This window comes from Elephantulus edwardii, unplaced genomic scaffold (genome assembly GCF_000299155.1).
Source record: "Elephantulus edwardii isolate Elephantulus edwardi_28Jun2011 unplaced genomic scaffold, EleEdw1.0 scaffold00089, whole genome shotgun sequence".
NCBI classification, from domain to species: domain Eukaryota; kingdom Metazoa; phylum Chordata; class Mammalia; order Macroscelidea; family Macroscelididae; genus Elephantulus; species Elephantulus edwardii.
In genome coordinates, this window is record NW_006399839.1 from 6,887,383 (window position 1) to 6,913,527 (window position 26,145).

Genomic DNA, 26,145 nt, shown 5'->3' on the forward strand with positions numbered 1-26,145 from the left:
GAGGCAGTTAATTGCACAGAAGGAGAGTGTCCATCCTCTTCCTGCAGAGCAGCGGGTGGTCTCAAACCATGTGCTTTTGGGATTGCAGTGCAGCTTCTTGCCACTAGGCCACCAGAGCTGAAGCACAAACCAATCTACCATTCTTGACTTTACCATTTTCCTGTGTTCAGGGTCTGGCAGCTTGGCCACTTGGTGGTCACATGCAATGCATTCATGTTTGTCCCTATGCATTGTTTACAAGCTGGTGGGGCGGCATGTGGTCCTGCAAGTAACCCTCAAAGTCTTCTCTTTAACCATATGGCCCATCTTTATGAACTGAATACCACATATCCACCCAAACCATTATGGCTTGCTTCCACACTGAGTCTACCAAGAAAATCCTACTGTGGGTCTTGAAGGCATTGCTTCCCCTCAGCCTTCACTCTCAATCAAGTTCCTGCTGCCCAGACAACCCCTCCCATCTTTCACTGCGACAACACAGAACTCCCAGGCAGCAGCTCGTCTTTCTCTCCATGCCCGAGTCTGCCCCACACAGAGCCCAGCATGCTGTGCGTCCACCTCCATCAGCCACCTGCGTGGCTGACACTGAAAAGGCCTCTGTGACTAACAAGTTATGTGAGGATAAGTCAATAAGACATTTTCCAGGTTTGGACTGTCTGCCTTTCTAGGACCCACACCAAGCCTACGTCTGTCCTCCCTTCCCAATGATTTGCTTCCCAGCCTTGTCCCTCCCTCTTCTAGTCTGTCCTCATGCTTTCCTTAGAGCTGGACCCTTGATGTAAGCCTCCCCAGCCATAAAATCAGACCCCCGAATCAAGAGGCCACAAGATTCCTCATCAATGAACACTTGCTGTGATACTTTGTGTTGGGTGTAGGGTGATGGCAAGATCTGAGTACCACTGTTTGCTTACTAAAATTCAAGTCGCAAAGGCTCTTTGTGTCTAGAGGAGAAAGAACAGAGGTCTTGGTTCAGCCCAGAAGACTAATCTTCCCCTTTTCTTGTTACTTAGGGGCTCTGCTCCAGCTGCTGTCCCTACTCCCTTTCTGTATTCCCACCCTCTGATTTCCTTGTATCACCATTGGGCAGGACATCCCCGTGAGAAGCCTTCCTAAGATGGTCAGCTACCTCTTCCCAGCTATTTCCACAACCCTGGGCTGCCTCTACTCCTACTTGCCTATATATCAGCTGGTGACAAGCACCAATAAATCACCCTGGCCAGAGCTCAGTGCATCACCCAGAGCAAACACTGGGCAAACACCTGATGAGGAATCTCTTACTCATGTTCACCTAGCTCTTTCTGACTTTTAATTTGGTTTCCAGGTAACAGTCAGTAAAGACACTGGCTCTTTGAATGAATACAACTCTTGAAAAGTACAAAGTGTAAGTAGGATTAAACTCTCTGTGCATGGAACTAGGACCAGACCCAAACTTCTCCCACGCACTGACCTGTCTTTATTGACAGACTCGCCCGCAGGCTTGGAGCCGGCTGCCGAAACATGCTCTGTGGAAGGCTTTGAGGTTCCGAAGGAGTTGGGGGTACTGGAATCCAGAGGCAGTAGCTGCGGACTGTTATTGGAGGAGAGCATAGTGCCCGCCAGAGATCCAGAGAGTGGGATGCTGTTAAAGAATGCTGTGGAGAAGTCCCTGTCACCAAGAAAAGGAGAGTCAGCCTCAAAAACAAGGCATAACATGCAGTTATGCATTTTAACCAACACTGCCCTTCTTTAAAGTACAAAAGAAATAGGTACATGGCAGAAAATCAGGAAAATCACAAAGAAGTAGAGAAAAATGAAAACCACGTGTTCTACTACATTTAACTGAATCTCAGACAAGATGAGATGTAAGATGGGGTAATAGTTCACATTCCGCTACAAAGACAGTAACTATTACTTCAGGTGCCATTCATTGTAAGATGCCGTCTGAATTCAAGTGTTAAAATGTGCAAACAGGTCTCTGCTGCTGAGTGCCATCAATTAGATTCTGACGGAAATATGTCCTGAATGGAACGGAGTACAGTGTGAGACCCCCGTTGTTCATGGTTCCATGGCATACCCACAGTATGGGTGTACCACGGTTTACCATTCCTGTCTGTACCGAGGAATGACGTGGCTGTCTCCCAACTTCCTGTAACAGTGTGAAAACCGAGGCCTTGGGGAGGACCCATCAGGTCTGATTCCTCTACCACTTGCCTATCCGTTGCCTCACATTCCCACGTGCACTATTATCACCTTGAGGGCTAAGCAGCACAGACTCAGAACATGAACATGGCTGACATTTGATAACTATGATTACTCTCGTCAATTCACAGTGTGCAGGATAAATTCCCTGAAGTGGAAATAAAGCAGATGAAATGCTTATTCATGATTTTTGAAAAATATTTTTCAAGTAGCCTTAGAAGTTTAACCTATTTACAAGCCAGGTCTGAGGGTGCCTACTTTCCCAAAACCCTCACCAAGTTTTATCAAATTTCCTGCTATTTGTCAACTAATCTGACAAGTGAAATATGGTATCTTATTATGGTTCCAACTTGCAACTATTTGGTTGTAAAACTGACCCTTTCATTATATGTTGGTGCTGTGTGTTGTTGAGTCAGAACTGACTCAGACCTGACCTTCCAGTAGGTTTTTATTCGGAAGGACAATGTCCATCCTTCTCCCATGAAGCACCTGGTACATTAAAGCTGCATGCCTTTGGGATCGCAGTGCAGTGTCCTACCACTAGGCCACAATTTTATCACAAAAAATATTTTCTTTCCCTCTATCTGGTGAAGTATCCCTATCCTTTACCTACTGTTCTATTGGATATGGGTCTTTCTTGTTGAGTAATGTGCAGTACCTCTTTCGTCATTAAGACAACTATTCCCCTACTGGTGAAAAGCTGTCTGCAATTCCCAAAGCCATGTGGTTCGAATCCACCAGCTGCTCCACGTGAGAAAGACCCACAATCTCCTCCCATGAGACTTACTGCCTCTGAAAACCTGCTGGAGGGTCAGCTATGGGTCAGTTCCAATCCAATGGAACACAACAACAATTAGCAAGAAGTCCATTTCCCAAGTCACTGAGTATTCTAAGTCTCTGGTGTATTTTTCCTTGCCAACATATGTTATTTCTAAGTAGTCTGAATTTTCTATCATTTGTAGAAAAGATTTTTCATCCAAGTTTGAAACCATATTCTTCCACAAAATCTCCTAATTTTTAAAAAGAACAGCTGGTAAGTTATAAAGCAGGGTGGCAGTTAATGAACTTGGCTATTAAATGAAAAGGTTCAAGTCTATCTTGAGGCATCATGGAAGCAAATGGTGCTTTATGTCTGAAAGCTCACTCACGGAAAACCGTGAGGAGCACGGTTCTCTGACACACATGGGATGACTCTGAGCTGGACTCAACTCACTGGCTACAGGTACGAGTAAGTGCCAACTACAGAACCAGCAAATGATTTCCTTTACTGAATCATCAAACTATTCAGTCCCAACTATCAAACCAGTCCTGGTTTCATTTACTAAATCATTAAGGTTCAAGACTGATGTCAAATGTTACCGTTCAAATTCCTGTAGGTATTTGCAGAAACGTTGTTATTTCGTTGCTCTGCCTTTTTGTCAGTACTTCAACGTTTTAAGTTTGAAACACTTAAAGGGTATTTTCCCCCTTACAAATCTTTCCCAGAAATATCTGAGCTATTTCTGATTATTTCTTTTTCCACATGAACTTTAGAATCAGCTCATCTTATTCTGAAAACTTCTGTGCTTCTTTGTACTGGTTCATGTTAGATGAAGGGGGACTTGGCTTCTTTATGGCACGGAACCATCCTACCTAATAAATGATGATGAAATTTTAGTTATTTCTTTCTGTTCCAAGTCTCTCACGAAGGGTTTAACTTTTTTCTTGCTTTTGTCACATTAAAAGTATCCATTTCTGAGTGTGATTTATTCCTTTTTCTCCTCTGATGAACATCTGATCTCATTATGTTGGTTGGTTCCATCGTCTTATCATCGTATGGTGTCTAGGAAGTGCTATTAATGGATATTCTTATAGAGGATACGATCTTTGAAAGATGATGTTACCTCCTACTTTCTAGTTTTTATGTTTCTTCTTTCGCTTGGTTAACTGCATGGGTAAAAGCACTGTTCCTGGTAAGCGTCCCAGAGTAGTTCTGACTCATTACCCTATGTCCATATGCCTGGTTGTGTGTCATCCACATCACAGTTGCTATGTGTGACCTCCTTGTGGCAGAAACTGTGTCAACCCACCTAGTTGGGCATATCTGATTCTGTTACGGTGACCCTCTCATTTATCAAGCTTTTACATTCTTGTCTCAACAGTAGTCCTTCCCAAATGTCCAAAGAACATAAGACTATGTTTTTTTCATCCTCACTTCTAAGGAGAATTCCAGCTGGAATTCTTCTAAGATTTGTTAGGTCTTCTGGTAGTTCAGAATATTTTATTTTAGTTTTTACTACTGGAGCTTGCATCAGGTACAACTTAGCCCTCAAGGTGACATCTTCATGTCTTAACACTTTAAAGAGCTCTTCTGAGCCCACCCATCCAAAACGATACATCATTTTTTTTAACTATTATTTCCATGGTACTAATTGTGGTTCTAAGTAAAACAAAATTCCTAATAGCGTCAATTCTTCCCATTTATTAAGGTGTTGCTTACTAGATTGGCTGTGAGAATTTCTGTTTTCTTTATGCTGAAGTAAACTATGTAAAAAGAAGTATTCTTTGATATTCACCCTAAAGGGCACTAGACTGACAGGCAACATGACAGATGGAGAAAAGAGTGCAACTGTCAATAGTTTCATCTTACTTATGATACAACCTTGCTTGCCAAAACTGAGGAATTGTTCGCTGCAGAGGTCAAGGACTGTAGTCTTCTATATGGACTGAAGTTCAACATAAAAAAGACAAAGATTCTCAACTACTGGGCCAATTGGTGGCACCACAACAGATGCAGAAAAGATTGAGGTTGTTAACAATTTCAGCTTGCTTAGCTACATAATCAACACTCTTGGCAGCAGCAGTGAGGAAATCAAAAGAAGAATTGGATTAGGGAAATCTGTCAGGGACCTCTCCAAAATCCTAAAGAGCAATGATGTCAGTCTAGAGACTAAAGTGTGTCTAATTCAGGACACAATTACTTGCTATAGATCATAGAGCTGGACAATGATGAAGTATGACTGAAGCAGAATTGCTGTCTTTGAGCTGTTGTGCTGGAGAAGTCTTGAACATACCATGGACCACCAAGAGAACAAACAAGTCTGTTTTGGAAAGAGTGAAACTAAGCTGCCCCTTGGAGACAAAGTGAAGTTCCATTTCACATACTTTGGGCATGTGTCCAGGAGGGTTGAGTCCTTGGTGAAGTCCTTGGATCCATCCACCTTGGAAGGATGGAGGGAGAGCAGCGGAGAGGAAGACCTTGGATGACATGGACTGACACAGTAACTAGGGTAACGGGGTAGGTGTGTCAGAGACAATGAGATTGGCTCAGGATAGGGCAGAATTCAGAGCCATTACGCATTGGGTTACCATAAATTGCAGGCGACTCGATGGCACATAATAACAACAAACAATAACAACCGTTGAGTCAGAACTGACTCAGAGCTGACTCCCCAGTAGGTTTTCGGAGGTAGATCACATGGAAGGAGACCACTCATCTTTCTCCTTAAGAGCAATTAGTGGATTCAAACAAGACACCGTTAGATTAGCAGCATCATTTCTCACTATTAAGTCACTGGAGCTCCCTGTATTCTTGTATCTAGGGTCATATTTACAATTACTAATTAATTATTATTCTTTGCTTCCATCTTTTGCATTTTAAGGAACAGTAATTATCAGTGACTCTCAATTGCATGCTTAGTTGGTAAAAATCTTCCAATTTCTTCCTCTTTTCTTTAATGGAGGGTGCATACAAATGAACAATAAGTCCCATTAACTGGTCTTCCTTGTAGACATATGGATATTGTCCTAGCACTGATAGTACTGTGTATCAGAAGAGATCTTGAAATGTTCTTTCTGGCAGTCAATGTGATGCTATTCTTCTCCACCATGTCATTCTGGGAATAGCGGATCATATAACTGTCAAGATAGATTAAACCAGCCCATTTCTTCTAATTCGGAGAACATCAATTGTCAAGTATTCTATGTCATTTCTGACAACTTCCAGTTTTCCTAGATTTATACATTTTTTATACCTTTATTCTTTCTCTTGATTAACTGTATGAGTTAGAAGCTTTAAGAAAAAGTGAGTCACAAGTACAGACCTTAAATTCCTGAGTTTGATCTGAAAGAAGAGTGTCATGGGACTCTTATCAGATAACTGAGTTTTAAATAAAAATGGTGTTTGCTGGATTCTATTAAGATGATTTTGAGCCTTTAAGAAAATGATTTAAAACTTTCTCTCCTTTGATCTATTAATGTATGTTGTTAAGTGCTGTTGAGTATGACTCATAGTAACCCAACGTACAAGAGATCTGAACCCTACTCTGCGCCATCCTCAACATCTCTGACATATCTGAGCCCACTGCTGCAGTCACTGTGCAATTCACCTCGCTGAGGGTCTTCCTCTCCTTTGCAGACCTTTCCAAGCATGATATCCCTTTCCAAGAACAGCCTCTCCCTAGCAACATGCTCAAAGTATGTGACAAAGCTTTGCCATCCTTGCAACCACGGAGCACTCTGGCTGCAATTTTTCCAAGACGTATCTAGATTAAAATTGCCCCCCCACACACACTTAGAATCTCCTTACTGTCACGAAATAGTCCTGACTTGATCATATGCCACCTCCTCAAGTGGCTGAACATTGGTATATTCTTTCTGATAAAGTGACTGTACTTCCTCCATCTTTTTTTGACACCTTCTATGTCATTCAAAAATTTGCTCATAGAATCCTTCACTATTACTATTACACTGTGGAGATTTAAGGGTTTATTCAAAGTGGCTTTACTAGGCATTGCTTGACTCTGGTATTTGGATAGGCGGGAATATGCAAATAGGGCGTGTTAGCCTATTTGTAGGGGGATTGGCCAGTCTCACTAATCCACATTAAGTAGAGCAGACTCATGAGCCAAATTAGAAGACACCTTACTGCCAGCAAGGAGGAGCAAGCAAGAGAATGCAACTCGTCCTTCAGGACCAGAGCCACAGCCATAGTATCTGAAGCAGAGGACCAGCGACAAGCACGAGATGGAGCTGACTGCTACTCCTCACAGACAGAACCAGAGCTAAGCTAAGAGCCCAAGTTTGCTGGACAAGGGGGGAGTTGGGCAGAGTGGAGAGAGCTAAATTTGGCAGAACTTTGTAACACTGGCCTAAAGTTGGGAGGCTCTAGGCTGAGGTGCTTGCAAGGACATTTTGGAAGCTATCTGGACTATATTCTGTTGTTATGTTCTATTGAGCCTGAATTATATGACCTTTTGATTTCCTCAATATGGCTATGTGTGATTTGTGAGCAATCACATGGAAAATTTTAGAGCCACTTAAGCAGTAAGATTAGTGTTGAGATGAGTAGAAAAAGGTAAGGGAGCATGAGGGACATGTCTGACATCATGGGACTTGGTTTTGTGTTGTTAATGCTGTTGATGGGGGCAGTTCCCCTTTGTGAAGTTGGTAAAGGTCAGACATGGCCGTCTCCATGTGGCCCTTGGTCTTTTAACAGCACTAATGTGTTACTGTGCTATAAGGCTATTTTCTACTATTTACTTGAGATTTTTACCCTGACTTCAGAACTGAGACTGATTGTAAATTTATTGTGTGTTTAGTCGTTACCAGGCTCTTATATAAATATTATGTTCATTTCTTAGAGAATGTCTAGTTTTCCCTCTTTTTCATATATTAGAACATTTTAGATAGCACTAGTATGATCTGTTCTTGAAAAGTTTGTTGCAACTTGGGAGTTCTGGTGGCCTAATGGCAAGAAGCTACACTGCAATCCCAGAAGTACGAGGCTCGAATACACCAGATGCTCTGCTGGAAAAGGAGGGGCAATCTCCTTTGGTACCAGTCAGATTCTATTTGATGATATACACACAAAAAATAATAAAATTTAAAAAACCCCAACAAACTTTGTTACAACACCCCGATGAAGGCTTCTGGCCCTAGTGGCCTTGGTGGAGTTACTACCTTTTAAACACGCCCTCCCTCTATTCCTTCTAGAATATTCTGTACAGATCGTCCTTCTATTTTGGTGACTTTATAGTCTTAAAAAAATCATCCATTTTCAAATGTATTTGCACAAATTCCAGTTAAGAAGTTTCTATCTTTTTGGTTTATCTTTTATCTGGTCACTTCTGGTTAGTCCTAGTTACTTCTACTGGAATATTAATGCTTTTACTTTTCTTTGTTGGCTCAACTAACAATTTATCTATTCTGTTGCTACTTGTTTTTACCAAGGCAGTACGAAGGGCAACACAGCCTGTCACATAAAAGGGATTTACACTTCTGGCCTAAAGTTGGCTCAAAAGCCAAATTAGAAGCCCCCTTACTTCCCTGCCTCTTCATAAAGTGAAGGTTGGAAAAATGCAGAAAACACTTCTAAGACCCTCATGCCTTCAGGAAAAGCAATACTCAAAGCACATTTACCTAGTTGGTCTCATTTGGCCTTAAGAAGAGGCAGGCAGATGGAATTACCCTTGAGGATACTAAAGGGGAAAAGGCTTGAACAAAGGGAAATCACTGTTCTCAAAAGGAGACAGAAGGCCAGATTCTAGTGCCACTCAGTCAAGGGGAGCTATAATCTGGAGCTAGACCTTCGAAGGCTTCAGTGTCCACACAAAATAAGGAGAGGTAACAGACACAGAATATGACTGGAGGACTCACTGAATTTTAAAAAGATTCATAAAAACTCATGGTAGGAAAAGCCACAGTACAAAAAACTGTGCAAAGCACACTGAATGTCACAAGCCAAGTTAGCTGAATGATGAGACTGCTGAATGGTCCTGATAGTGGGGATCTAGTTCTTTTATGTGATGCCTGTCTTACTTTTAATTAACATACCTCATTTTGGAGACAATGATACAAAAGCCTTACTACAGGGGTTAAGACAACAGTAAATGAAATGCGACAACTGCTTCTTGCAGAAAACATGTTCTACACTTCACGGAGGTAACCCGAGGAACAGTGAAAAGTGTGCTTGAATAGTCTTTTATAATATGAAACCTGGACACAAAGTGTAAGCCCACACAGTTCAGGGGCTGCTGAATAAATCATGGTGTACTTATAGGATGGGGATCTATAAGAAAGCCCTTGCTTTAAAGAACTGCTTAATAAAATGGGCAAAAGGTTAAGAAAATCAAGCTAGAATAAAGCAGGTTTAGCTGTTTCACACTGAGACCTATCCACAGAAAAATGTTTATAGTGGGGAAAAGGACTGGAGGTAACAATTAATAATGATTGACATGGTGTCTACCACACAGGCTCTTGTGCCTCAGGAAGTGTGAGGATGGCACAGGATAGAACAGGGTTAAGATTTCTGCTCACAGGGTCGCTATGAGTCATACTCGACATCACCTAAAAGCAACAACATATTAGAAAAACTGGTAATATGTATGTTCCTCTTTGAGCTTCTACTATTTTCCAAATTTTCAACAAGGTGTATTAATTTATTACCTTTTTAATCAGGAAGATGTCACAAAATTAGAAAAGAAAAAAAAAAAAGAGCTTGATCACTTTTGCCTAGAGTGTCTCCCAGTGCTCTCATGATAGAATTGAGCACTGTGGGAGCCTAAATGACAATGACTGGGGCCATGCTGCACTGCTCTTTTCATCTTGGCCTTAGATTTCCTCCATAGATCCTTAAGCAGGAGTTCAACATGTATAAAGGCTGAGGAGCCTGTGTCTTTGAGGCTGGTGGGATTTCACTTTCATGTTTTATGGATCAGAAGGGCCCAAGAACACGTGAAGAAAATGAATCTGAAGGTGCTAAATGGCATAAGGTGACAGGAAAACCTCCCCCGACAAGGCCAGAGAAAGTTTGTTAAGTGCATAAATACCCAGTGTCCAGCTGTGCTATGCAGAGAGGTGTGATTCTTCTCCGACCATCTGCCGTCCGAGTCTCAACTTGTTTCTTTAAAAGGTTCTGGCAAGACAGAGTGACACAAATAAATGGAAGGTTTCTGTCAACTCTAGCTACAAATCAAAGACCTCTAAGGAAATGTATCCTCATTTCCCTTCCTGGGACAACTAAACTAAGCCATCCAATCAAAGAATAAGTACTTTTAAAAAGCAGGGCCTGTGCTCAACTTCCTGTGAAGTTTGCCCTTAAATGGCTCAAGTACTCCTTCTTCATCACCAGTACCTCTAGGCTGGCCAGGTCCCCAGGGCAGAAAACCCAAACCAGGCTGGCCACTTCTGCCCAACAGCCACAGAGTTCCGTGGACACACCAGAAACAAAAAGCAGCACTTTTATCTCCAAACTAGTGATTTTTAAATTTCCTTTACCCATAGGGTCCTTTCCTCCACTAAGACTTAGAAACAACAGTTCTTAATTACACATTATGTCTGAATCACTCAGGAGAGGTTTATCAACCTAAAAAAGCTCCTGGAGAGACTGCAGCTCCCCAGACGATAACAACACACCAACCATCCCCTCGAGTTCCCTAGGGAAACATGGGTTTCCAGAGAAGCCCAGCGTCTAACAGAGTTGGAAGACCTGAGCCCACTCTTCGTAGCATCTAGAATTTCTTACAAAGCCCAGGAGATTCGGTTCAGAAGCTTCTAGAGGAAATGGCCTCCTCCGGACACTCTTGGATTTGGAAGCTTTGAAAAAGGCATTTCCAGCCGGATTACTGAATCCCACAGCTGAAGGCAATGGGGACATTAGGCCACAAGATAGCTTACCCCTGGATCTTCCATCAAGTGCAACACAGAAACACCTCACAACTCAAGCCACATGCTGTCCTGATTGCCTGTGTCACACACTGCCTACCTGTACCCTTGACCAGTCCCTTCCTTTTCCTACGCCTGGGCAGCGGTCTACATCCAGTGCCACCAGGCCAAACCCTCACCTTTCTGATGTCTTCCAGACTCTCCCCATTAACTGCAACAGAAGTGGTTGAGCCTGTTTCTCTGGCTGAGACACTCTTTTGATCCAGGTGCTGCTGCTGTCTCCGCTGGTACTTGAGCATCTCGGGATTCTCGATGACAGCTGTGGAGAGCTGAGCCTCGGTCATGATGGCCAAGCTCTTGCCATAGGTGGACTGGTGGATGCGGCTCTGGAAAGCAGAGAGACACAGCAAGGTAGGTGAGAGGCCCAGTGTGCTGCTCTGCTAGCCTGGGCCCTCTGGTTAGAAGCCCACCGCCTCTACCTTCCTGATGAGTAACTCAGCACCAGTTGGATCCTCCCTTAGATGGTTACACTGTGTTTCTACAAGTGGAGATGAAAGTGAGGGAAATGACTGACAAAGGAAAAACCTACCACAGGGTGTGAAACAGAAGAAATGAAAGCAAGCCTCTGCTGAAATGAAATTGGGGTGCTCAGGTCCCTAACGATGACAGCTAACACTGCATGTCAACATGACCATGACTCTCAGTATAATTCCTCTCTACTGCGTGTTAGGGAGCTCTGTTGGTGGACTGTATAGGGCCTTCCCCTCCGGCGCTGTCCCCCCACCCTCCCAAGCATGATGCCCTTCTACAAGGACCTGTCCCTCCTTACAACATGTCCAAAGTATGTTAAATGGAACCTCAGAATCCTTGCCTCGAGGAAGCCACCCTGGTGAGTGAATACTGTGTTATAAATTCTAACCTTTCAGGACAGCATGTGGCTTGAGTTGTGCCACACCCAGGGGTAAGCTATCTTGTGGCCTAATGTCCCCATTGCCTTCAGCTGTGGGATTCAGAAATGTTAGGGATTCAGAAATGTGGGATGTTAATGAGGGAAGGTTTGAATCAGTTCTATAAAGATATCATCTGATTAGTCCTATCTGATTACGGGGGAACCTCTTATGGGTGTGGCCAGCAGGGGATCCATGTTTGGAACTGGTAAAATGACCTTGGTGGGTGTCATGTGTCATTTCAGAGGCTGTAAATCACATGGAGACTGCCCATCCTTCTTCCACAGAGCAGCTGGCAGTTTTGAACCTTTTAAGTGTGGCTGCGCAACTCCTTACCACCAGGGCACCAGAGTTCCCTGACAAAATGATAGAGAGCCTTTTGTCCAATCCACACCTGGTTACTGGGCTTATGATCTCTTGACTCAAGTCAAGGGCCAGCTGTTCTTGCCAATGTTTGGGTTCCAGCAGTGGGAGACTCTGCTTGCCAATGACGTGGAGTCTTAGCCTCTCTAGCTGCCTCCCTCGAAGTCTGATCTACAGACTTGGGACCTGTTAGCCCCTACAGGCATGTGAGCCTTTTCCTTGAAATGAGGTGCCATTAAAGCACCCCTCCAAAGGCATGTAGTTCGAATCCACCAGCTGCTCCACAGAACAAAGATGGGCAATCTCCTCTGATTTTTTTCTGTCTGTCTCTCTCTCCTGTGTGTGTACACATATAAGCGTAATTGGTTTTTACTTCTCTAGAGAACGCACCCTAAGATACTAATGTGAGGTTCTTAAATCATTCCAAGCAGTTTTCTTTGGAAAACCTATATTGAAACTAAGGGTTGGTTTTCACTACTCTAGTCTTCAAACATCAGCCCCACATAGTGTCAGGTCCCCATGGCGTTGCGAAGAGTTGTCTCTAAAAGTCTACATGCTGCAGACCACAAAATATTGGTCTCAGCTGAGTCTCCTCCCTCTCACCTTCCCAAGCCTTGTTAGTCTTGGGCCATAACAAGCTACATAGGAAATCTATGAGGGTAGAGACAGCAACCTCAATAAACCACAGTAATGAGACTCGTAGAGACTCACCAGGGGCATGCAAATGAGTAACGCAGTGATGAGGCAAAGATTCATCTCATATACTTTGGGCATGTTGCTGGAAGAGGTTAATCCTTAGAAAGGGACATCATCCTTGGAAAGGTGGTGGGTCAGTGAAACAGAGGAAGACTCTTAATGAGCTGGACTGACACGGCAACAGCAGCAATGGCTTCAAGTGTTAAAGGTGATGAGGATGGCATGGGATAGGACAGGGTTCAGATCTGTTGTTTACAGGGTCACTCCGCATTGTGCTTGACTTCACAGCATAATAACAACAAGAGTAACGTGATATTCTGCCCGGGAGCACTGACTGTGGTTCATGGAGGATGTTGGGTGGAGAAGGTGGTCCTTGCCTTGGGGCTTGGTCCTGTAGGACCTGTGTGGAGCGCCTACATGGGGCCAGAAGCTGCCCTCCCTTGCCACTCTGGCTCCTGCTCCCCTCTTCCAAATGCACCTCCTGAATCTCTAGGCAGAATGTGATTTGGTCAAATTCTAGTGTTTTTCTAGTCTTTCTCAACCACAGAACTGCTTGTCACTTGGGGAAAGGGTAAATGAAATAGGCTATTCCACAGGCTTCCATTTTGACTCAAATGAGAAGAAACCCTCTGTTGCATCTCTAAGGATGGAAATCATAACGTGAGGTGACTGCCCATCTCTCTCCCATGGAGTGGGTTCCAACCTCCAGAGAAATAGCATAACTTGCTATGGACTGTGCCATTAAAGCACCCCTCCAAAGGCACATGCTTCGAATCCACCAGCTGCTTCACAGGACAAAGATGGGCAATCTCCTCTAATGCAGTTTACTGCCTCTGAAAACCCATTGGAGGGTGAGCTATGAATTGGTTCCAACTTGATGGGACATGGTAACAACAGTGTGCCAATGACAAGGTAGAATGGCGTCTTGGAGTAATGGGTAATGGAGGTCGATGTGTCAGAGACAGTGAGATTAGCACAGAATAGACCAGGGTTTAGAGCGGTTGTACATAGATAGGGTCACTATGAGTCACTGGCGACTCTACGGCACATAACAACAACAACAGGGGTGTGTGTCATCACCTCTAACTCTTGACTAAGGGTCAACTGTAATCGATTTTAGAAAGGAGCTCAAGACTGCAGTCTATAAAAAAAGCACACCCAATAGTACTTTAGAAAGCAGTGAGTCCCTGCATCCTCCAAGTAGAGTCTACAGGGTGAGTCACGAGCACTGGGACCACTTCTATACTCCTGCGGGGCCACAGAGCCCAGGACAAGCAGCTGGTGACGGGTTGCTCTCCTACCTTCTCCTCCTCGCTCAGAGGATCTCCAAGCTCATCCTGGGAGAAGTCCAGGAATGCCACAGAGCCGTCCATGGAGCACACCAGGATGCCCAGCCCATTCAGAGTCCTGCAAGAGACAACTGTCAGCAGCCTGGGAACAAGTGCTGGGGGGGGACACCCAGCCTTACTGACTGGCAAGTGAGGGCAGCGGAGCAGGGCTCTAGGCAGATCTGTGGCTTAGGGTGGACAATCACCTCAAAGGCTGAGAATCCTTTCGTTCCAAATATATGCACAAAGTGTCCCTCATCATGTTTTGTACCAATTACATGAATATTTACCTTATTTTTATAACCATTTCAAAACTAATTTGAAAAAAACATAAATCTAAGTCACTGAGACAGCAAAGATATATGTCTCCTAAGATAATGTGACAACAACTTGATAATGTGGTTAATTTAATGATTAAAAAACCCATTAATGAAACCCACTGCCACTGAGTTAATTCCAACTTCAGTTACCCCACAGGAGAAAGATACGGCTGCCTGCTCCGGCCAAGATTGACAGCTTTGGAAACCCTGTGGAGCAGCTCAAATCTGTCAACGGTTGCTACGAGATGAAGGGAACAGCACTGAAGTTGAACCCAGTAGGGGTCACATTATTCATCTTTGCTCAAACCCCAGGCATTTTCTAGTGGCAAATCCTCTAAGGAGCAAGGAATGCTATAGCAAAGAGACACACAGGAGCAGGTCCAGAACTGCCTGCTCCTGAAGCGATATGGGGCCTGCCGCAGCTGTCACATCTGGCCGCGGACTCTCATCACATCTTCATGTTGCAAGATGTGGCTTCTCCTTCTTTTAGTCTAAGCAGCACAAGAATCCATCTTACCAGGAAATATCCATGATAGATTTGTCAAACAGTTCATGGATGACAACCAAAGGTCGTTTCAGACACGTGAGCTGAAAATAAAGAAGCAGCAGAGGTTAATGTTATGATTGAAAACTCCTTTTCAGTTCCATCAAAGGTGCCAGTCACGTATGCCTTGGCCAAAGTGCCTACTGACATAAAAGGCATTTTCAACGCTTTTCAAATAGCAACTACTGAGATTCCAACGAGTGGAAATCAAAGCTTGTCCAAAATATGCATACCAGAGTGGTCCTTGTCTCAGGGCTCACAGAGGAGAGAGCTTTAACCATGAACACCCTGCAGAAAGCAGAGTGGAAGGCAATTCTAGAAGAGCTACATCCTGAGCAGGACAGCCCACAGATGGGACTCAGGTAAATCGACGGAGCTGGCAAGACCCGGGCAGAACATGAGGCAGCAAAGTATTTCCCAGGGCAGAAAAAAGACCCTGAGCGAACCCAGAACATCTTCCCTGGACCCAGGGAATGTGTACCCAGGAGTTCTCCAGGAGAGTTCTTGTACACACTGATTCAGGGCTCAGTGTAACTGACTAGCTAAGTACAGCTATACTAGTTATATTGATTCAGTATAGAACTGACTTTGCTCATTCTCAAAAGTATATACAGGCAGTATATAAACTCAAATCAAGTGTAAAATCTAAACTCAATGTTAAGTGTTAGTAATATGCCAATGGATTATTTTTTTCATACCTAATATGCATATTTATTTTACTCTCTAAAATATGGCACACAGTTGTGGCCCAATTCTCCATCTTAAGGCATATTTAATATCCTTTTTTTTGAGGATTTCATAACAGACACCATATATAATAACCACTATTTGGCCAGTAAAATGCAAAGGCATTTGACTGTGTGGATCACAATAAACTGTGGCTGACTTTGAGAGGAATGGGAATCCCAGAATACTTGATTGTGCTTATGTAAAACTTATACTTGGACAAGGAGGCAGTCGTCAGAACAGAGCAAGGGAACACTGCATGGTTCAAAATTGGGAAAGGTGTACGTCAAGGATGTGTCCTATTCTCCATATCTTTTCAATCTATATGCAGAATAGGTTATCTGGGAGGCTGGGCTCTATGAAGAGGAGTATGGCATTAGGATTGGAGGTAGACTTATAAACAACCAGCATTATGCAGATGACACAACCCTGTTTGCTGAACTGAGGAGGACCTGAAGCGCTTGCTGCAGAAGGTCAAGGACTGCAGCCTTCTAAAGGGATTGAAGTGCAATGTCAAGAAAGCAAAGATTCTCACCACTGGGCCGATTGACAGCATCATGATAGATGGTAAAGAGATTGCGATTGTTCACAGCTTTAGTTTGCTTGGCTCTACAATCAACAATCTTGATACCAGCAGCCAGGAAATTAAAAGACGACTTGCGTTGGGAAAGTTTGCTGTCAGAGACCTCTCCAAAGTACTGAGAAGCAATGATGTCAGTCTGGAGACTAAGGTGCGCCTAATACAGGCTATGGTCTTTGCCATTATTTGTTATGCTTCAGAGAGCCGGACAATGACTAAGGATGACAGAAGGAAAACTGATGCCTTTGAGCTATGGTGCTGGAGAAGAGAACTGAATATACTGTGGACTGCTAGGAGAACAAACAAGTTCGTGCTAGAGAGGGTGAAGCCAGGCTGCTCCTTGGAGGCAAGAACTCTAAAGCTTCGTCTGACATACTCTGGACATGCTGCAAGGAGGGACCAGTCTTTGGAGAGGGAAGTCATGCTTGGAAGGGTGGAGGGATGGCCCAGGAGAGGAAGACCCCTGATGAGATGGATTGATTCCGTCACTGGGGTAATGTGGATAGGTATGTTTGAGACACTGAGACTGGCAAGGAACACAGCAGGATTTAGGGCTGTTGTACATAGGGTCACTATGAGTGGCAAGCGACTCAACAGCACCGAACAACAACACAACCTGCCACTAATATTGGGCTGTAGTGGTCTCTTGATTCTTACAATTATAGAAGTCGTCCGACTATGCAGTATACCAAGTGTACTTGGTCCTGAGCAAGGGAGCAATGGGGAAGGGTCCTACTGGGTGCTGATCTCTCCACTCAGCTGCTGCCTGAAACTGTCTATGTAGGGGCAGGGCCAGGCCCAGGAGCTGGAGCTGCAGCAATCATATCCTGGAGGAGAAGGCAGGAGTCTGGGTTCCCCAGACTCTATAATAAGCATCCTGCCCGTCCCACTGTGCCTATCCCTCTCTCACCAACAAATCTATAAACTGCTCAGAAATTCAAGAACCAAGTAGCCACCTGACCTCATCATTCTGAGAAACACAAGCACCATGGTCATCAATGACTTAGTCATATCACCATGAATGGAGTTCTTGGTTTCTGAACATGTTCTGAATTGCCCATTACAGCCCTGGAATGGTCTCCATTCTAGAATGGGTGTTAAATGCTACTGGGCCTGAAAAATTAATACGTACACAGCAATAGGTGATTTTCCAACAAACAAATGCAATAAAGACAACCTCAGAGTGAGATTCAAATTTATGATTTCAAATCTACTCTGCTCTTGGAAATTTTTTTTTAAATGCGTGTAACTTTATTTCTCAAACTCTGAATCAACTGGCAGAAAGCGTCTACAGAACACAGCCACTAAGCTATTTGGTGAGAACAGTCTGTGACCCCCAAGCCTCAGAGGACAGTAACCTCCCTCCACACTGCGTGAAGCTGGGGTTCCTCCCTGTGTCTGTAATCACAAACATCTGAGGCCCTTTCGATGCGAGACCACCACTCATCGGCAGCGAGACAGTAATTTTCAGCACTCAGCGCTGTTGTAACTGGCCTCAGACTTCTCCAGGGAGCGAAGCTCCCTTATTCTGGAGTCTGTAGTGGAACCACAGAGCTCTGACTCAGAAATGATTACAGTTCTTCTCCTTTAGACTTCACTTATGAACACGATCATCAATATTTGCTGAAAACCTGCTCTAAGGAGGGCACTGAGCTGCAGATGCAGGTCCTTGCGTAGGGGTGACCACGTCAGGGGAGAACACGAGAGGCCCAGCTGCCGAGCTGGTCCTCACTCACAGCAATCCTCCACTGGGGTTGGAGAACACAAACTGTTATGGAGGAGACCGTCTTATCTTTTTCCCTTGGAGCAGCTAGTGGATGCTTAGTCAGTAACCCAACATCACAACATCACCCGGGCTCCCTTCTCATAAGAGTGCTGCCTAATAAATTAAATAGACAAATTAGTGAAGGTTCAAGTTAACTACGTAAACAGGTGAACAACTAGGAACATTCTGGTATTGCGTACATGCACACCTGTGTGAAAAAGCACATATTGGTCTTAACTATTAGTGGAATTGGTGTCGTATAATTAGTTTTAGTTGAAATTGCCAAACAATTTTCTCAAAGGTTTGTATCAATTTAAATGTGCATCAGGATATTAACTCCAACTAGCAATATCTTTACCAACACTTGGCACTGTGTTTTTTTTTAACTTAACACGTTGCCGCACACTTTTTAAACTGATGAACGTGCTTAGAAACAAACTTGCCGTCATTTGCAGCAATGTGTAAGTCAATCCGTACTTACGGTATGTACTCGAAAGAAATGAAAACATGTCTCTAAAAGATTTCTACAATAAGGCTCCTATGAGCTTTGGTTATGACTCTTCAAAACAGGCTCAACCCAAGTGTCTATCAACAGAAAAGTACATAAGTAACTGGTGGTATATTTACACAGTAGAATACATGTATTTCATTTATACTAGAAGCTCAAGGTCAAATAAACCTCATGAATCCTGATAGAAATTGCTAGAGTAACTGCCTCAGCTGGGGAATGGGGTCTTGACAGAGAAGAGAAAAAGGAGTTGATGGGGTAGTGGTTATGCTGGTGGATCTAAATGTAGCAATTCAGTGTGCTGTACCATCTAAGAAAAGTGCACTTTATGGATGTTTGTTTACATATTGATACAAACAGATTTTTTAAAAAAGCACATAAACATGCCAAGTACTGGCTGAAAGCTGGTGCTGAACTCAGACACACAGTAGCTAGGGGCTGGGCTGGGGGTGATGGGAAGCCTCTTCTGGCTGGGCCTGGGCTCCACTACTTCCTTGTGAAGTAATGCAAGGACTTGTACTTCCAAGGAAAGACTGTCTCCAGAGCACAGGGCGGAATGGAGATGGGAGAGACAGAAGGTGTATGCCTCTTTTCCAGGCTGTATTGCCTTTACCAGCCCAGGAGCCTCCAACCCCTGCCCTCCCACCCCGACAGCTAATGCTCATGGTGGGGGCTCACCCAGACGGAGAGCGAGCGGTCCTTGCTGCCCACAGCACAGCAGCAGTACGGACAGCTGGGCTTCGCAGAACTTCCGTTCTTCTGCTTCTTTTTGAAGATTTTGGGGTTGAATTTCTAAAGCCAAGTAACAAAACATTAATAAAAGAATCAAAGATCAAATCTGTAGTACACCCTATATCCAAGGATCATATCCCTATCAGCCCCAAAACCCCATTGGTGGGAGCTTCCCATGGACATTTTCACTGAGCCTCACTCAGCAAATGCTTCATTTCCACAACAATCATAGAAGTACTTTTCTTTTTAAATACAGAATAGCTCAGAATAATTAATGACTTACTGAAATCTATTGATATGGGGTTTTTTAAATTTTCTATTGGTTTTCATATAATAACTTGTATACACTGTGTTTCATTCATATATATTGTATTTTATATAATTTTTAATTTACATTGTATTTAATACAATCATTCATATACCTTGTTATTTTATGTAATTACTTCCCATAGTTTCTAACACTATAATGTTTCACTACAGAAACAGCATCTACCACAACAAAATTTTTAAAAATAATTCCATTAAGAAAAATATCTTCATTATTGTAGCATCTATCAACAATAAAATTAGTGGAGATTGTTAAAAAGAGTTACTTTTTGTATAACATTAGAAATGCCTGGTTGTTATACTATTGAAACTGTGTATTCCAGTAAAGAAACATAAACAAACGAAACAGAGCATCATATTCTCCTCTCACTGAAGCCAAGCATTTTAACTACCATGCTACTAGGACTCCTCCAGCAAAAACGTAGAAGAGATGGAAATGCAGAAGAGTGTGAGTGGCTCTGGGGTGCAGGTGCTGCCTTTTCAGTGCAGCCTTGCATGACTCTGAGGACGGCGTGAGCAAGGCCTACTTGTGCTAACTATGGACCAGGGATTTCTAAGAGGTCCTACAAGTAAACCTTAAATGGACCCAACACATAAAACAGAAACCAACATTTTATTCCTAGAAAAAGTATGTCTTTTAAGGCAAAATATGTGATATATTTATTATAGATTTAAGCATTGGAATGACAAAGATACTTTGACGTTTGCTCAAAACTCTGATGTCAGACTCTGGACAACCCTCCTGTTTTAGCAGCCTCAGTTTTCTGGTCCACTTATTGTGCTTTGGTGGTCTATTCTGAGGACATCCTGTTTCTGAAAGAATATTCCTAACACTCTTCAGGGAAAATGTCTTAGGTGACACTTTAACTTAAGCTTAAGGTGAGGTGTGAAATGCCATCTCTAGCCTCAGAAGTTATCCAAGCTCACATTTGTCAGCCTTGTCCCTTCTATATCAGGAGTAGGCGAGCAATCAATCATACACAGAGAAAACCCCAGTGGTCTCCAGCCTGGCCTCTCCAGTCATGACTGAGAGCTGTGGGTGCAGGCCAAGCACAAGCTGGACAGACACCAGAATGATACCTGCGCCTGGAGAGTGGCCCATTGGGACCGCTGCACACAAACACCAACAATGGACTCAATGCTCCCCGTCAAAAACTGAGTTTGGTGATATTTACATTCAAGGTTCCCAATAAAACAAATATGTATCTTCTGTAAAATTTGTTTTCCAAAGTTTGAACATAGGTTTTAAAATGAAGTAACACTCCCATATAGGCAGAATCTTGGAGCCCTTCAACTCATTCCCTGGTTGTGGCGCTGTTGTGCTTCTCCAGAGCCACCCACCTCCCTCGTGCCCTTCTAGTCAGGATGTTCCTGCAGGCCAGGCACTCACCACGACAGTCACGGCTTTCCGGTGGCCCACGAAATCCATGTTGGTCTTCCAGCCTTCTCGCTCAATGATCTGGGCGGTGGGGCCAGAGTTGTTCATGGCGTGAGCAGACACTAGGTAGTGCCCATCAGGTGACCAGCTGAGTCGTAACACATGGGTCGTCCCTCCGCACTGAAAGACACACTCTGTGATGTCAAAGGAGCTCCTTGTCACCTCTAGTGACCAAAACATTGACCTTAAGAGTGAAGTCAGAACTCTGCTGTACAGACAGAGCAGCACCGAGCCTCTGGTACACACACTGACAGCTAATGTCAAACGCTTCACTGCTCTCTGACCAGTCTGAGGGCTGCAGTGTCCTCTCCTTCCCTGTAAAAGCTGAACAGTGACCACAAACACAGAGATGTTGCTGCTGATTCTGTGTCTGCCAAACCTGGCTAACTTTCCTGTGCCATTCTGCATACTCAGGGCAATCTCGTCACCACACTTAAAAGTGACTTGAATGTCTGTATTTCCAACTGGATTATAAGTTTCAAGGGGTGAAAATATCTTCACCCATTTTTATTTCCCTGTTTCCAGTATGGCCTTGCATACAGCGAGCACTAATAAACATCTGGTTTATAATAATAAGCTCTAGTTATTGCCTTGCATATAGCAGGCACTAATAAACATCAGGTTTATAATAATAACTTCTGGTGGCCTAGTGGTCAGAATATGTGCTGTCATCTCAAAGGCATATGGTTTGAACCTGCCAGCTACTCCACCGGAGAAGGATGGAAAATCTCCTCCTGCTTCTGAAAATCTCCCGCTTCTTAAAACCCACCGGTGGGTCAGCTATGAGAACGTCTGACTCGATGGTACACAACAACAAACATGTAATGATGTCCTCGAACTGTGAGCCTATATCTCAGAACTCAAAGGAAAAACACTGAAATAACTACAAAAGCAGTTCAGTTTGATCACCTAACATTTGGCAAACCATACAGCTTATACTATTCAAGAAAGAACTGGGCTGGAATACAGGGCAAAAGTCCATGAGTCAAGCTGCAAGGAAACGACACATGTCTCCTCCATCTCCCCTTATACATGGCAAGCCTCTCTACTAAGGGGCGAGATAGCAAATTCACAAGGTAAGAAATTTCATCCACGTTGTGGCAGTGGCTCACGCAACATGACAATACAGTAACATCCCTAAGGTTTTCTTCAACTTTTAAAACGCACAAATGTTCCCAATTCAAAGTTGGAACTCTCAATAGATACTCAGAAGATTCCAGTCTTCTGATTCTTACAGGCAGGGAAAACTCTGACTGGCCCACTCAGACCCCTGTTGTGGGGGGACCTTCTAGGGGTCATGCGCATTCACTCACCCACCCGGGGCCACTGCCATCTCCTCCTCTGGCACAAAGATCAAGAAAGACCTGAGGCAGCTGCCAAACCTCTCCGTAGCATCTGCCATGCTGCTGGGGCCAAGCTGTCTCCAGTTACCTCATCAAAAGGCTTGGTGATGCTGGTCTCTAACTGCCAGTCCAGCGTCCGCCACACCTTCAGGCTTCGGTCATCAGCTTGAGAGGCGATATATTTACCAACAGGGTCCCATGTCAACCCTTTCACCAAACCAGAATGGCCTCTTAGCGTAGCTAGAATTTCTGTAGGGTGAGAGGAAAGAAGACATTTCAAAAAGCATTATAATGGGGAAAATGATGGTTCCAGACCGAAGAAATGCCCTGCAGTCTATCATGGGCTGGAGAGCCAAGAAGGGAGGAGACTCAAGGCCTGCCATGGCCCTCCGCCTCTCCCTCCCTCCCCTGAAGCAACTCTAATTTGAACTGCTCTTGGGCAAAAACAACTGACAAAATACTGCATCAAAAGGCAGGCACCAGATCTCCTTCTAGTTACAGTTAATATCATGGGCCTTCAAGAGACAGGAAAGCAGGACACTCAGCATGGACCAGAGGTGAGGTGCTGAGTAGCCCTGGCCTCCCCTCCTGGACTCTCCTGGGCTGGGACATTCACACTTCTGATGTGAACCTGCCTGGCAGCTCCCTGCCAGGTGCAGCCAACAGCACTGGGGATGGGCCCTTGTGCTTGGTGAGGTCTGTGTAAGCTATCAAAGCAGACAAAGGCGTGTGAGAAGGCATCTCATGCAGATCCATCATCCTGAAGCTACAAAGAGCTTCCTTTCACATCGTTCTCTATAAATCCCTCCTGTCCGTGTTAGACGAAGAAATTCCCACACATGAGGGATACTCATTTCAAATATCAAAAGTTTAAGAAGTATTTTACTAAGCATTAAAGTGCAGCAGACTTGGATAGGCTTTAAGCACAGTAAGTAAGAAAAATGAACCCTTATTTTAAGGAAAACTAGATTTCTTATTTTTTAAATTTAGCAAAACAAGTGAAAAAGGTTTATTAAGGAAATAAACAGAAGCATAGCTAGTGAACTATAAGTTACAAAAGGCTAGAGTGAGAAAGAAGAGGAAAGAGGGGTAAAGGGCCCCTGGAAAGCAAAGGGTAAACCCAAACCTTACAGCATGCTGCCAGCAGAAAAGGAGCAAGAACTAGATTTGTTCTAAAAACTGGGTTGTGTTAGCCCCTATTTGCTCCAGGGTTTGAGGAGAGAGCAACTGAGCTAACTCATGTGCTCAAAGGACAGAGCACTCATGAGATGCCTGGTGCCAGTAAGCACAAGTCATCCATGTACCACCCTCATGATCTGGCCACCACATCCGAGTCAGCACTTAAAGTCACTATCTTGTTTCGATAGTAATCTCTTTTTAAATCCTAAATAAAATCAACTGAAAAGGGAGAAGTGAAGAGCACGGTTACTGGTAAGACCCCAAATTCATGCCCCAGGATACCCTTGGGGCCATCAGGTTATGAGGAAGGCAGCGATGCTACAGAGCAGCCCAAGAGTCGGAGGAAGGCACCTGACCTGGGAACTTGACAGCATTCCAGATGACAACAGTGTTATCCACGCTGCAAGAGGCCAGCCAGGCATCATGGGGAGACCAGGCAACATCCATCACATCTGGAAAGGAAGACAAGCATCTCCTAAGAAGCAATTCAAGAACTGGGTTTCAGGGGAGCTCTGGTGGCCTAATGGCAAGAACCTGTACTGCAATCCCAGTGGTACACAGTTCAGATCCACCAGATGCTGTGCTGGAGAAGGAGGGACAGTTTCCTCCTGTACCTGTCAGATCTGATTTGACGGTACATGCACAAAAAACAATAATAAAATAAAATTAAAAAAAAAAGAACTGGGTTTCACTTCTCAACACTTCTAGAAAAGCCCTTTTCCCTCTAAAACATCTAAACGGAATCAATTATTCATTTCTTACAACTGCTCTTGAGTTGCGACAGATTCACTCAAGCAACCCTCTAGCGGGTCTTCACAGTCAACTGCACGCGGCAGGCGGAGACTGTCCATTCTTCTCCCGCGGAGCCACGGGTGGAGTTGATCTGTCAGGGCACAGCCATCGGACTAGCAGCACGATGCCCCACTGACTACACCATGAGAGCTCCCTTCTCGTGACTAACTAATGTATTCTTATAACTTTTCCTTTAAATTTGATTATTAGTAAAAGCGAAAAATCACTACCAAATATGTTCTTCATCATTTGCTTTTCAAAACCAGACTGTTTTCTTATTATTTCTGCCTCTTCACTATTTCTTCTTGCCACTAGGAGCAGTGAACATGAGCTGAGTGGACAAGCACCCCAGCTGAACGTGGCTAATTCCACCTGCTTGGTAAAGAAGGGGGAAGGGGGGTGCAGAAGAACGCTGGGGTTACAGCTTGGCCCAAGTCTCAGGTTAGGGGTCCTTGTAAAGTTTCCACTGAGACCTCAGTCTATGTGCAAACAAGCTCATAAGCACACAGGTCAAGCTCCGAAGAAGCCCAGTTCCCACTGTTCATGGTTGTGAAATAGTAGAAGCAGATTACACATTTCTGTTATCAACAACTTCACCTTTCGCAAATGTGGGACCAGTGGTGACCAAGAGACAGGTTTGTTCACCTACAAACCTTCTACATAGAATCTGCAGAAAATATCCTCCTAATGGATGACAGCTGATGCTTTCCAAACTTCTAAGTCCTGCTTTGCCTTCTCCCCAATCTTCAGGTTCATCAACAGTCTTAACACTGCCCTACATCCTGAAACTCAGCACATCCCACGACAAAACAACAATCTCTCTGCAGCTTCCTGTCGCCCTTCTGGTCTCAGTGGAGGACACCGTTAACCATCCAGACACCCATCTTCCTCTTGCCCTGGCCTAAGTAGTTCTCAAATCAGTCCCTTCCTCTATAACCCAACTGTGACAGGGCTAGTTCAGCTGCCTCGAGCATTCATGAGGGACTGCCAAGTACTCCTTTTTCACCAGGCTGGAACGATCGTTCTCTTGTACTTCCCAGCTTCTAATGGATCCCTGGCTCTTCAATATCACTAGCAGAGATATCTGTCTTCCAGGACCCTGCATACAGGTCACTCCACACCTCCCCTGCTGCATTTTGCGAGCTTCCAGCCCTTCTTGTGTGTAAAGAGTGAGCAAGGGCGAAATGCTTCAATCCACTATCCACATCAAGGCTCCTCTCACTTAGCTCTCACTCATGCCGGGCTCGCCTGCCCAGACGACCCTTCCACCCACAATTCTTTTCATTAGCTGAGCTTGCACACTTGCCTCCTACATGCAGCCTTCTTGACCTCCTTAGCACATTCTTCCAAACCCTAGATCACCTTATGAGCACTACTGGGCCAGACTACAGGCTTTCTTAGATATTCTAAATCATATTTACCCTGGTATCCCTGATACCAAATCAGCACATGGCATGTGACTATAAGACGGCAGGAGATCAATCTTCCTTTTCAGCCCAAAACATAGAATATGGCTCTTTTCAGACAAAATCTATACTCAAGGTCAGGTGAGAAACTTTTCATTGGACATCTGCATGCTGGTTTCTGTGCAACAAGAGTGCTTTACAGGTACATGGTTCGAATTCATCAGATGCTCTATCGGAGAAGGAGGGACAATTTCCTCCTGTACCAGTCAGATCTGATTTGACGGTACATGCACAAGAAATAATAAATTAACCTACAACCAGGAGAAGATA

The 26,145-nt window shown here is 44.1% G+C and overlaps 1 protein-coding gene across 2 annotated transcripts in view; it reads right to left on the bottom strand.

Annotated features, from left to right (window-relative positions):
- Positions 1 to 26,145, bottom strand: part of LOC102866348 (protein HIRA-like) — an 87,689-nt gene that overhangs the window by 35,906 nt on the left and 25,638 nt on the right. For both annotated transcript variants that reach the window (XM_006890442.1, XM_006890443.1), the window contains exons 6-14: positions 23,974 to 24,069; positions 22,527 to 22,687; positions 21,048 to 21,215; positions 19,277 to 19,390; positions 14,993 to 15,063; positions 14,129 to 14,234; positions 11,001 to 11,207; positions 9,987 to 10,072; positions 1,448 to 1,645 (exon numbers count right to left, since the gene is read on the bottom strand). In XM_006890442.1, coding sequence (XP_006890504.1) covers positions 1,448 to 1,645; positions 9,987 to 10,072; positions 11,001 to 11,207; positions 14,129 to 14,234; positions 14,993 to 15,063; positions 19,277 to 19,390; positions 21,048 to 21,215; positions 22,527 to 22,687; positions 23,974 to 24,069 — 1,207 coding nt within the window. The remainder of the gene's footprint in view (positions 1 to 1,447; positions 1,646 to 9,986; positions 10,073 to 11,000; positions 11,208 to 14,128; positions 14,235 to 14,992; positions 15,064 to 19,276; positions 19,391 to 21,047; positions 21,216 to 22,526; positions 22,688 to 23,973; positions 24,070 to 26,145) is intronic.